The following is a 13,134-nucleotide window of genomic DNA, read 5'->3' on the forward strand; positions in this document are numbered from 1 at the left end:
TTCAGCAGAGCTTATCAATAAATTGTTTAGTAAGATTTTGATTATTTTTATTGTTTTTTTAAAAAGCAGCCCCCCTCCCCTAAATGCCCACAACTTATGTCTCCCGTGCCAAGCATATCGCTAGAAATAGCTGAACTCTTCTACTTGTAACTTCTGAAAATCAGCTTTGCAAATCTGAGTGTGCATCTTTATCATCCGAAACTGAAAACTGTCTTTCCACCAAAAGTAACAGCCTGTCTTAGCTATGCACAGTGTTATCTCTACCTTTTGTTGGATGGACATGAAATGATGGTTAGTTTTGAGTACTCTACCTCTGCAGCTTATCTAGGTAACATATTAATGTATTTTTTTTAATTATATCAGTTTAACTTGATTATTTATGATTCTAACTGTACGACACAGGTTGCTGCCAGAGATCAGACAGCTCGCATGTCCTTGGAGCCCTTACAGGTGGACAGATCTGCTTAGAGATTTGAAAGGTTCTCAGTTGTTAATGGTGTAATACTGAAAGTGGAGCAGGGCTTTAGAAAATTAAATAACTTCTAGCTGCCTTTTAAACCTTGATGCTTAAGTTTGATAGGGTCAAACTTTCAAGAATTGCCAGAAAGTATGCTGGTGCTGTTTTGAGAGGCAATAATCTTCACGTGCAAAATGTCCTCTAATTGTACACATGAATATCTGTAAGGTGTCATAGAATAAACAAGCAAAGGGGATAGTGTTGAAACTAGCGCATGCTGGTTCTGAGGACCAAACCTGGGATCAATGGGCAAACAGCACCTTCAGGAAATGTCTGGACTATTTAGGGAGGTATTTTTCCTCAAATACATCTTGGGTTATTATGTCAATTAAAAAGGAATAAAAGCCACTTGCAAATATATTCAAAGAGAAGTCCTGTTTAGTTTTTTGGTTGGTTTTTTTTGCTTTGTTTTACAGACAATCGTCCTTACGTGTTTCTAATGGCCCGTGTTCACCCGGGTGAAAGCAATGCCAGTTGGGTGATGAAGGGGACCCTGGAGTTCCTTGTGAGCAGTGATCCCATTGCTGATCTCCTGCGGAAATGCTTCATTTTCAAGATTGTCCCCATGCTTAATCCTGATGGAGTCATCAATGGCAAGTGAGTTGTGACATGTACTTACTCTGGGGTTTCGCTGGGTTTGTCCACGGGCTTTTACCCCATGCACCTAGCAGGTCTTGTTGTCGATGTTTTGGGCCAGGAGAATTCCCTTTGCCTTGTGTTTTATCCATCCTATTATCAATCCTGTATGGACAATGTGAATCTGAAATATAGCCCAGGGTGCTGTCTTCCATTTGTCAGATGTACGTGATTCTGTACTCTGTGTGGCCATAAGATTTCTCAGCTGCTTAGATGGAGTATTAGCAGTGCCAAAGAAACTGGATCTTTCTTGCTAAATGGAAATCTGTCTGTTCTGCTAAATCAGCAGGGCAGACCTCACCTGCAAGCCAGATATGCTTGGGAATAACTGGCTTTAATTAATGCTTTGTATAGCCTGATGGGGGGGGGAAGATGAGTAAGGATCTATTAAATTTTCACATTTTCATGGAAATATTTCCATATAGTGAAGCTCCCTCCTTCTCCCACCTCCTTTTCAATCTTGCCTCCCACATGTTTCCTAAGAGATACTGAATCTGAGCTTGGAAAATACTGATTCCTTTTTGCATTCTTTGCCTTTATGCCATCCCTGCCCACCCACGCTAACTTGTCTTCCCTCTCCCTGTACACGATTGGAAAAAGTACCACTCTACTTCTGATGCATTAACATGAAATAAGTTAACATGAAATAAATATCTCTATGAAGTTGGTGAAAGAGGAATTCCCCTCGAAGGCTTGAAGAGTGCACTAAGGTAAGGTAGGCTTTTGCACTTCACTGGAAAAAATCTCCAGTGTTTCTGCAGACAGTGGAGTTTGTTCGCTTCATCGGGTGCTTGTGGAGTGGCTGTAAGTCAGTAACTGCCAGCCCTGTCCCTGATGCAGGGGCAGGACATGATGAGCACATCCCACCTGTAGCTGGCAAGTTGTACGTTTTGACCTGGCAATAGGGGTTGCAGGTTTTGGTAGCAACTGTGTCCCCTGGCTTGGTGCAGTGGAACACATGAGCAATCTCGAGGCTGGAAGATGGGCTTAGACAAGCACTGAAATGCACAGCAAGGCGTAGAGGAACAACTTTTTTTGGAGCTACGTTCTCCTGCCTGCTTTAGGGTGATGCTGTGCAGACTGAGTGCTGCAGAAACAGAGAAACTATCCTGAGCAACAACCGAGTTGAGTTTTTTTGGTTCTAAACAAATTCATTTTGGTTTGGAGCAAGGGGTTGGAGGGCAATGTGGGCTTTTCTGACAGTCTCTAGTCTGTGCCTATGAACAGTCATAACTTCTGTGCTGCTACACACCCCAGGACCTGAGCGTATCCATAGTCTCGGAGGGCTATTCAGAGCAGCTGGATACTTCCCCAGAGTTTTCAAAGCGTGTGCTTGGCACCAAATGCTTCCTTGATCCTTCCAGACAGCAGGAGCAAAAAAAAAAAAGAAAAGTTGTGGCTTTCTGCTGCGTGCCGTCCCCCCCCCCCCCTTTTTTTTTTTCCCTTTCACTTCACTTAGTTAAAGTTTCCAGCAGATGGAGAACTGGAGGGAATGTCTGACCTTTTTTATCCAGGTGCCAGGAGCTGAGTGTAGCAGAGAAGGAGCCCTCAGGAGGGAGGAGGTGGCTCTCGGTGACACCTGGATGCAGTGTCACCCGCCTGAGCTCCTGTCACACAGGAAGGTGTCTTGCCTTCCCTGGTGCAGATGAGCTTAAACTGTAGTTAAATCTAGTGATGAGTGAGAAAGTTTGGTAAGCCTTGCATGTGGAATAGGAGCAGGGGAACAGGGACTTAGCCATGGCTCCGTTACTGATTGTGTGGCCTGGGGAAGGGAGAGAACTATTCCCTTATGCTTTTTAGTAGACTTTGGTCCTCCTTCACTGAAAGAAATGCTTCTGTTCTAGGCCTGGGGTTTACTGGTGGTCTGATGGAGATAACCATGCACATTCTGGGCTCCCCAGTTCAAGAAAGATGAGGAACTCCCAGAAAGAGTCCAGAGGAGGGCAACTAGGATGATAAAGGGACTGGAGCACCTCCCCTACGAGGAAAGGCTGAGAGAGTTGGGCTTGTTCAGCCTGAAGAAGAGAAGACTGAGAGGGGACCTTATCAACACATACAAATATCTTAAGGGCGGAAGTCATGAGGATGGAAGCAGTCTGTTTGCAGTGGTGTCCAGCGACAGGACTAGGGGCAATGGGTGCAAACTGAAACATAAGAGGTTTCAGTTGAATATGCGGAAGAACTTCTTTACTTTGAGGGTGACAGAGCACTGGAACAGGCTGCCCAGGGAGGTTGTGGAGTCTCCTTCTCTGGAGATATTCAAAGCCTGCCTGGATGAAGTCCTGTGTAGCATGCTCTAGGTGAGCCTGCTCTAGCAGGGGGGTTGGGCTAGCTGATCTCCTGAGGTCCCTTCCAACCCTTGCGATTCTGTGATTCTGTGATTGGAGAAGGCAAATATCTTTCAGATCCTGAATGTCTATATGTGCACATGCAGATTTATTTAGCTACTTACTGTTCCACCTTGTCCAGGCCTAAATGCACTAGTAAATGCTGTTACCTTTCAAGTCAGTGTTATGAGGGAAACTTTTCTGAGGAAGGTGGTCTATAGTCCATCATCAACCATAGTACTTTTAAGAAGTTACTTGCTAAATGTTTTTTACATCTCTAAAACCCATTTCACAACCCATTTCATGAAGCAACTTGTTTATGCTAGGATTCACAATTCCTTTTGTGGAAGTCCCACCAAACAGGTATCTCCAGACAGGCTGCTAGAGTGCCTGGTGTTCCCTCTGTCAGCATCCCAACCTGCTCTTCTTCTCTAGTTTTGTACAAGTTGTTGTCCTCTCACATCTTCCCCCCACAAGGACTGGACGTACTGAATGTGTCAAACCCACTATCCAGGCCAGTGCTTATCTTGGCTCTGTGCTGGACACTGGGAAAATACCCATGTGTGGTAACCCATGATCTTATCTCTTCCTGTGAAACAAGGATTTCTTCTGTTTCGGTGCCTCTGTTGCTTTCGTCTTGGTATCTCAGTATCTTTATTTAAGAAAGAGTTTGGATTCTTTCTTCGTTCTTTGAATCGCCTTACTGCTGGGGTGTGCACACCGCCTCGCTGCCCGTCGCAGAGACGGATGCGGTGCGTGGTTACAAAGGATTTCTTCCAGCAGCCCAGCTGTGCCCCTTCCCCAGCTGGCTCCCTGCTGCGGGCGCTGCGCGGCGCAAGAGCGCGGGTCCCAGCAGGGTACCACGCCATCGCACTTTGGGAGCCTTCCGTGGCAACCAGGCGATCAAGGCCTTGGTATTTGCTTTGGTTGATGTGATCTGGAAGTTACAAGCGGAGAACATTCCCCTAACACAGATAGGACTGCAGTAATGCGATTATGCTCCGTCGGCGCGTGGCTGAGCTGGGAAGCATCTCTCTACCCTCCCTTGCACTTCAGTCAGTGCTCTGAGAATCCGTTCCTGTCTGGCAGTGATGGAGAGACTTGCAGCCCTGTCACTGATGCTAAATGAAGGTAGTGGTGATGCAAGTGTGGACGTACAAGTGGGGTTGTCATCACATAAAAAATATAGATCGCTACAATGTATATTGCAGCTAATTTGACTGTGTTCCGTTCGGAGAGAACTGGCAAGCAATTGTTTTGCTGTGTGCAGTGGGGTGTTGTGCTCCATCCTGAACAGCAGTCAGGTGTAGGGTTTGACAAATAATATTCAGCTGATCTGATAATGGCTATATATTTCAAATTAAATAATAGACATTGCTTTTCATAAAGTTCAGGATACACTTTCTGTCAGACACTGGCTTTTGACCACTGGTGGTGACTGCGTGTTGCCTCATGTAGACCTCATAAGTGGTATGACCCGATACGGTTATTTGTATGTTTTAATTTTGTTTCTTTCAGTATAAATTACAAGGAAAAAATAGTCTTCATCTCCAAGAGCAGTAGTGGGAGTCCGTCTGAAATGACAGCCATATTAAACTACTTAGCAGAAGGTGTCTTTGCAGGATGACTTTATTTTGCACAAGTTGTTCTGTGAGAATCCAAAGTAGTAAGTGCTGTTTGGTGTTATGGCTCACTACCTTCACTTATACCTCTTATCCCCCTTTTAAACTAAATCATAGTAAAATAGGAAAGCTTTAAAAGGAATTAATCTCTATTAAGTGATGGGGAACCCATGAAGAAGAGTACCACTTCCATTAGGAAAGTGATATAAAATGCAGTGGGTGAGTGAGAGATCTGTGTTTTATTCCTGGCTCTGCTACCAACATTCTGTGTGACCTTAGTCATTGCCCCCCTCCTTTTTGCTGGGTTTACTTCCTTGGAGAATGGGGTAATGATATAACAGAACCCTTGAGCAGTTTGAAATGAAGACTGAACTATGCATATTGGGAGCATTTTCTCTTCAATCTAGATCTGCTACTATTTTAACTATTAAACTTGGGTTTAACTTGTAGAAGGTAGAAAATGTTGTTCTCGGAAAACTCTAGATGTACTAGGAATGATGTGGAGAAGCTTTTGGTGAAACTTTTTGGATTGCTTTAAAAAAAAAAAAAGGTCATCTGTTCTAGTGAAATCTTTGTACCTTGAAACTAGATCTGTCGTAGTCACAGTTGGGTAAAATCCTGACAGCAGAGTTTGGTAGTGGAATTTGTCAAAAGCTTAATTGTGGTGGCACAAAAGGAGGCTTTTATGAAGAAACAGAATGCTGTTTGCTGTTCACACTTTTCCACACAAACTCATTATCAAGCATTTCAGCATTGAGTCGCGTGTGTGCTCGCGCGTGCCTGTGCCGGTGGGTGCTAACCTGGGATGTGCTCTTATGCTGTCGTTGTGTGCTCCTGCTGTGCGTCTTCCTGCCCGCTGGTGTTCGCAGCTGTGTCCCAGCATCTGCTCGGACCCTCGTGCCACCTACGTGCGTGCCCGGCGCTCCCACGTGCGCGCACAGCCGCAACGTGGCAGTCAACATTTTGTGGGTTTGGCTGGACTTCTCCAGACACTGCATTTCTAGATAAATATTGCTATTTATTGCACCTACATTTAGGGTTATTAATTATATCAGTATAACCTAATTTATATCACCATATGCAGCAGTAATAAATGATGCCAAATGCTAACACTCAATGCTTGCCAACTCTGCCTGTTTGATGAAGGATTTTTTCCCCCCAATTCCCAGAAGTATTAAATTAAAAATGATCAGGCTTGCAAGATCATTGATCAAGCAAGAAGTGGAAGCTCCTGCGGAAATGATTGTGTTTTAAAAAATACTTCACGTGCAGACTGCTCATGGATGGCCTGTGTATTTTGTGTATACAGAAATTCTCTTCCCAACTGGCCAATATCACAGTTCTCTGAGTTCATGTCTCGTTCCTTCGTTGCCACCTTCTTCCTCTTCCTTTACTCCTTTTAACATTTCCTCTTTCTTCTCTTTGGTCTGCCCTTTTCTCACTCTCCCCTCCCTCCTACTGAATCAAACCAGCTTTTCAATGAAACGAACTTGATGCATTTTATAAATTAATTGAACCAATCAGCGGAGATGGGTGGAGATGGGAGCTGGTGAGTCTGTGGTTTTGGTTTTTTTTTTGTTTTTTTGTAAAGGAAGATGAATTTTTTTGGAAGCAGCATGATTTCTTCAAAGCCATGGGGTAACTGTAGTAGCGGTTAGGAAGAAGAAATTCTGATTTGCATTTTGGATTATAGCCATGGACTATTCTTTATCTGGTTTTAAAACCCCCTGTTCCCTCCTGCACCTGCCCTCCCACAACGCAGGCTGAGTAAGCTTTGCTGCTGCCCAAAGGTAAGGCAGGTGACCTGCTGGGTTTCTTGTCTCCGAACTGATGTTTGCTACCACTTTAGGCTGTTTATTCCATCCTCATTTACTTATGGAGCTTTGTACGATACCTCCTCAAATCCAGCAGAGAAAAGCTTTACCCCTTTGATAATTACTGAAATGGAGATGAAATTAAATGTCCCCTAAAATCCCTTCTGATCAAGGACAGGAAAAAGGCTAATGGCCAGTCTAAGGAGTCAGTTTATGATCCAGAACTGCATCCTCAAGGATTAAATCTTGAGGTGATGTCACACAAAACTGTACAACTTCAGACATCCCCCCCTTTCATCCCTCCCCCCCTTATTGCTTCTCTGTGGTCAGAGGATTTTGAAGAGTTTAATTCTCAGAATCTAGCCTTGTATAACTAAATTGGTGCCACGCACCCTGCAAACACACTCTGAAGGCTCTCTCCAGACTACCTAATCTATGATGTGTGTGTTTCTCTAAGGATAGTGCGGAAATGTGGGAAGGCTGGGAAAGGAGCGATTTCAAATTCTGTCATTAATGCAGTGGGAGAGCTCATGTCTAGGAGGGGAAGAGGTGCCGCAGGATTAGCATGCTGCTGTTCTTTGGCAGACGCTGCATGAATCTGTCACCCATGTTGTCTTCGGAAGCCCTGCATTTAAATTGGCACCACCACACCAAAAGCAGTTGGGTAGGTGCATGTAGAAGCCAAGGTATACTGGAGAACAGAGCATTTTGTAAGAGAGTCAGCCCTTACTCATTTATAACCTCTGTGCTCAGAGTTGCATGCAGTAAGGTGGCATGCTTGCATGCACTGATGTTTTCCTCAGTACCTCAGAGGGGATGAAAACGCTTGTTCTGGGAGCATCTGTCCTGGCACGGTATGTGGTTCTAGGATGTCCATGTGAAGCGTGGGCTAACTTTCCCCAAGAGGAGTAGAGGTTTTCTCAGCTATTTGCTGCTTTGCTGCCTCAGGTGTTGCTTCTGTTGCCCTCCACTAAGAGGGCAGTGATGGATTTGGGAGCTTAGCGTAGCAAATGTGGCTAGTACGTGCACAGCATGAAATAAAATATGAGCTGCCATATTCCTCACCCCTCATCTCTGCAAGCTGTTCCTTGGTGGAGCCAGAAATGGGGTCTAGCCCTGTACCATGCACTTCTCCGAGTACCTCTCTGTGCTGTGGGAGGTGCCCCAGTTTCAACCAGGGCCCTTTGTGCTGTGCTGAGGTGATAGCCTACCCCTTGGCTCTCCTCCTGCGATAAACATCCGCCTGCAGTCGGCTGCACCCCAGGACTCTCCCTTCTGACAACGCTTCCAATGCAGTATTGTTTATTCCTTCCTTTATCAGCTGGAGCTGCTGGGCCCCCTGAGTTATTAGCTCTATACGCTCATTGTCAGTGTTTCCTCCTTCGTAAATATGCCCCCATACGTCCCTGCTCCTGAGGAATATGCTTTCCCTCCTATTTACTGCTTTTCCCAGGCCCCCACCTCCTCATTGCTCTCTCCACCCAGTGGTCCTATAACAGCCAAGGAGATAAATAAGCTACATAACTCTTCCCAGCTATTATTTTGTTGTTGTCGTTGTTGTTGCCCTGCATGGTAATATATATAATAACAAGGAAACAAATCTTATTACTAAAGTAATTACAATAAATAAAAAGCCGAGAGGGGAGATGAAGGGAAGGGTCTGTCAGGGGAGTGATTGCAGTAGGATTTTTTAAAATTTAATTTACTCGAGATGTTCTTTGCCACTTTGCTGATACCCTGCTGAGGGGGGCTGTGACTAATTAGCAGCCAGCTGTTGTTCTAACACCCTCACCTAATTTATTGTGTGTCTGAGTCTCCAAAACAGAAGCCTGTGTGATATCGTTGTCTATGGGACTCGGCAACAGCCTCATGTCAGTGGTTGGCTTTATTGCTTGGTGCTTTTGTTTCCCAGAAGCTGATTAGCTGAAGTTTTGGGTGCTTTGCTCTCGTTCCTTTTATCTTCCAGCATATCCCATGTGTTTCCAGGAATTTGAGCCGGGCAGTACACTCAATATATTGCATTATAACTGCTTGTCCTAGTGTCCAGCCTAGTAACAGACCAATGCAACTGCTAATTTTTGACAGATCGCCCAGAGAACTGTACCACTGTCTGTGTGCTTCGGTAGAGAACACAAAACACCCAGCAGCAGGAAGTCTGGTATGGGCAGGGTCTAGGGTTTGTTAAACTCTGAAGTCTGGGACCTTGTTCTCCTGCTTGCAGGTTTCTTACAAAAGTACCCTACTGTTGCTTGCCAGTAGAATGGAGATTACTGTACCGTCTGTCTTCTAAATGGTCTTGAAAACTAATTAGTTAATGGCCATATTAAGAACTGGAAGGATTTAATGCATTGTCCCTTGTTTCATTAGTCTTCCAGTTACCAACTGCAAAGCATGTGCAGTCTTTGTAAAGCTCTGAAACTGCACAGATGCCCCATGAGTTGAGTGAGTCTCCCTTGGCTCTTTCCTACCCAATTTTTGCTGGCGATGCAAGGTCACCTGGGAATTTCACTACACAAATCACTTGGTGTGGGCTCAGTGATATTATTGTCTTGGACTACTAAACACTTAAGCTTTTAGCCTTAGAAATTATTTCATTTTAGATAGGTAATAACTTGTATTTTTGAGTTAGCATGAATATTAGATGTGAACATGATGTTCTACAGGCTCAGAAAGGAATCATTTTGTTCTGCATTCGTCTCTATTTTCCTGACTGACGATGGGAGTTCATAATCAGATGTGTGCACTCCTTTGAAGACGTTTCCAGGAGCCAGGAGACTGGTGTACAAAGCTAGCTTTTACTAAAGCTAATGAGATGATTGAATTATGTTGTTGTTCTTGTTAGCTTGATTGTGTATCATTATCCCTTTTGTTTGTTATTATGCTTATTTGAGTCCCCTTTGTGGTATATTATTCCCATAACAATTGTGCCTGTGCTAGGCTCTGTATAGAGGCAGGCAAGGAGCAGCTGGTCCCTTGTTAGGAGCTGCTGCATTAGTGGCACAGCCTATGCATTAGGACTGGTAAGAATGGAAAGGATGCTGGGCTGTTGGTTCTCGTGTAGCCTGATCCACCTTCTCAGCCCTGGTCATGCAATGCACTTCATGGAGGTGTGAGCTTTGTAGTTACAGCTCTCCTTCAGTGTTACATCTTGGGATAGGGAAAGCATCCTGCTTGTGATGACTTCTACAAGCATGTGATGAAGCTTTGTGAAGGATACCTCAGTATCACCAATGCAGGAATTGGAGAATTGTATTAAAAATTAGGAATCCCTTTATATACATTTTTGGAATTTGCGGAGGTATCTGCAAAGCTTGACCCAGCTGGCTGTATAGGTGTAAACCTACACTGGGAAATATTATAATTACTGCTGAACTTGGATTTCACTTCTTACCTGATTGTGGTAGGCATCAAATACTGGTATCAAAGCTGAATATTTTGCAGATGAGCTAACGTCATGAGTAAAAGGGCTGTTTTGGTCACCAATCTCAAGATCAAGTCTACTTATCCAAGTTAATGCCTATTGGAAGCTACAGATTCAGAGCTGGAGTTGTTATTCGTAGGATGGGAAAAGAGAAGTCCACAAAATGAAATTGTAAAAACTTCACTTTTATAGATGCAGTGAAGAATGTCCAATACTTTACTGCAATATCCACGCTACCTGGAAAGCTGAAATTGCCTGGGAATGAAGGTTATTGTCTCTTGTAATATACATCCATATATTGCACTGCGTAATAAATCAGGCAATATTTCTTTTGCCCTGAAAACTGGACATCCCTGGAGTTCCAAGTGACATTTCACGTTTTATAAGACTATTCAGTCCCTTTTAAGTATTAAAACACATCATTTTTTGTGAAATATGCACAGAATTTCTTTTTTAAAGCCTATGAATAAAAAAAATCTGAAGCTTAGTTATGCAAGTATAAAGCTGCTTTTCCATGATTTTGCTTTAAAAAATTCAGTTGGATTAGCTCAGTGTTTTGTCTAATGTTGTTCTTTAACATTTTTATTTATTTCTGTATTTCTCTCTCACTTTCCCCTCCTCTCGCTCTGGAATCTGTTATTCAAATATAACAATAAAAGCTGGCAAAGTACTGCAATAGGAGAGGAGATGTATAATGGCCTTGGGTTGGAGAAATGGACTGGCAATTGAAAATAGTGTTTGTAGAAATGGGACAAAGAGGCTTATCCACAAAAATAAGCTTAATTTGAAAGCTTATGTTTTCAAAATGGCTTGTGCAAAAATGCACCTACAGAGGGCCAGCTGAAGTTGAATTGTTCACCTGTGCACATTGGTCATATGATTGCACATGCAATTGGGGTAATTACATGGGCAAATTTTGCTCCAATGATTTCAGCAAATTGCCACCCTAAGTTATAAATCCAGCTGAATGTCCCACAGAAACATCAAGAAAATGAAACCCAGAAAATTGAGTCAATGTTGGAATGATAAAGAGTGAGAAATCAAAACCTCTCCTGCAACTGAACAGGTAGCACTTCTGCGAGTCAGGAAAAAGAAGTGCCGCAGAGATTTAGTGCTCCAAAGGAGCTCTGAGTCTTGAAGGGGTAGAAAAACTGAAGGGCTTTTGAAGTCCTATAGCCCAGGTTTGAGCTGGGGGTGGGGGGGAGGCAGAGGGTGAGATTGGCAGTGAAGAGAGCTCCTGTAATGGTGTGCCTTGGGTCTGCTTACTGCAAAACTCTGAAGTTAGCATTTGAACACACCCTGATAGAGGCTGTTGGGTAACTGTGATGATATATTACTGCATGGGAATAGTGATGATTTATGCTGTAAAATTCTATAGAATTTAGGCTAATTCAGAATTGTGCTTTGAATTTCACAAGTGGTTGTTTTCTTATATAAAATAGTTATATGTTCCATTATATGCTGTAGGATGCTTCCTTGTCTGGGGAAGCAGAACGCAGAGCAGAAGTGGTAGTGAACGATATAGTCTAGATCCTAATTCACCTTTTGGATTTCTTTCATTTGTCTGCTACAAATGACAAAGACTTAATGCATAATTTTTATAAAGGTTGGAGAAGAGCTGCTGTATTCTACCATATATGTATTGTAGAATACAAATAGGAAAAAGGATTTATTTCTAAATATGTACATATAACACTCCATGTTCAGGTCAGTATCTTCATGTGAGGCTGATTTAGTTTATTTTATTTGGGGTGTTTTTTTGCCTCTGACCCTTCTCTTGAATTTCTCTTTCTCCTCCTCTAAAGTTACCAGGCAATAACAAGGTGTGAGTGCAAGGATGCTTGTCATGTACGTCCAATGACAGCATCTCTAGTAGCAGATTTTCTTTCTGTGCTCCCGGTTCCCTCATTTTCCTTCCAAACTGTTCATAAGCTCAGCTTTTGAATGAGAAGGCAGTGTACCAGTTCTCCCAGGGGACACTTGCTCCAACTCAGCACTGCCTAAAGCAGAAATTTGCTTCCCAGTTCTAGCTCTGGTCTTCTACCAGTGTCTTCTACCAGCAGTAACAGCAATAACGCCAATGAAAACTTCTTGAGGAGAGTTTCCCATATTCATTGTCTGTTAGCTAACAAAAGGTCATTAACAAACAAAAGGCAAAGATTAAAAAAGTGATGATTTTTGTGTCTTCCCTGTAATGGTTACGGCACATAAGAGAATGTAAGGTTCAGAGCAGCTGAACACTCATAAACTATTTTAATACCATTTAGAAGTGAGAAGAAGCAGGGGAAAAGGCTTACATAGCAAAGCAGTTTATTGTGCTTATCAGTGACTTCTAGAGAGCACTAGCATGGTTTTAAATCCTTGCTTCAGTGATGTGAAAAAAGTTGGTGGTCTCTCATCCAAGTCTCTTAATAGATCTCGGTCTATATCACAGAGATCTCTAGCACTGTGTTTGAGCTAGCAGTGAATTCTATGCTCAGATGGATATAACGGTCTGCAAAGCAGGTCTGGATTATAACTGTGAAAGCAGAGCAGCAATACAAGGTCTGAAAGTGAAGTAGAAGGGGGTACGGGAGATTAAGACTAAGCTATGTTTTAATTGGATATTTTTAGGTGACAAGAATAACATCTTTGGGGTTTGGCTGAGATCTCTGGAAAGGCAGCTGGCACTTTGTGTGTCGAACCATCTGCGTGGAACAGCCAAACCTTCTGCTGATTTACCTTTACGCTTACAGCATAAAGGCTGAATGTGGAAATCCCAAGAGTGAAGGCACTGGGGGAACAGTTGTTTTTTCCC

The 13,134-nt window shown here is 43.2% G+C and overlaps 1 protein-coding gene across 1 annotated transcript in view; it reads left to right on the plus strand.

Moving 5' to 3' along the window:
* AGBL1 (ATP/GTP binding protein like 1) overlaps nt 1-13,134 on the plus strand; it is a 293,048-nt gene that overhangs the window by 117,743 nt on the left and 162,171 nt on the right. The window contains exon 18 of the mRNA XM_009635035.1: nt 934-1,114. Coding sequence (XP_009633330.1) covers nt 934-1,114 — 181 coding nt within the window. The remainder of the gene's footprint in view (nt 1-933; nt 1,115-13,134) is intronic.

Source organism: Egretta garzetta, unplaced genomic scaffold, assembly GCF_000687185.1.
Source record: "Egretta garzetta isolate BGI_Z169 unplaced genomic scaffold, ASM68718v1 scaffold322, whole genome shotgun sequence".
Classification (NCBI taxonomy): domain Eukaryota; kingdom Metazoa; phylum Chordata; class Aves; order Pelecaniformes; family Ardeidae; genus Egretta; species Egretta garzetta.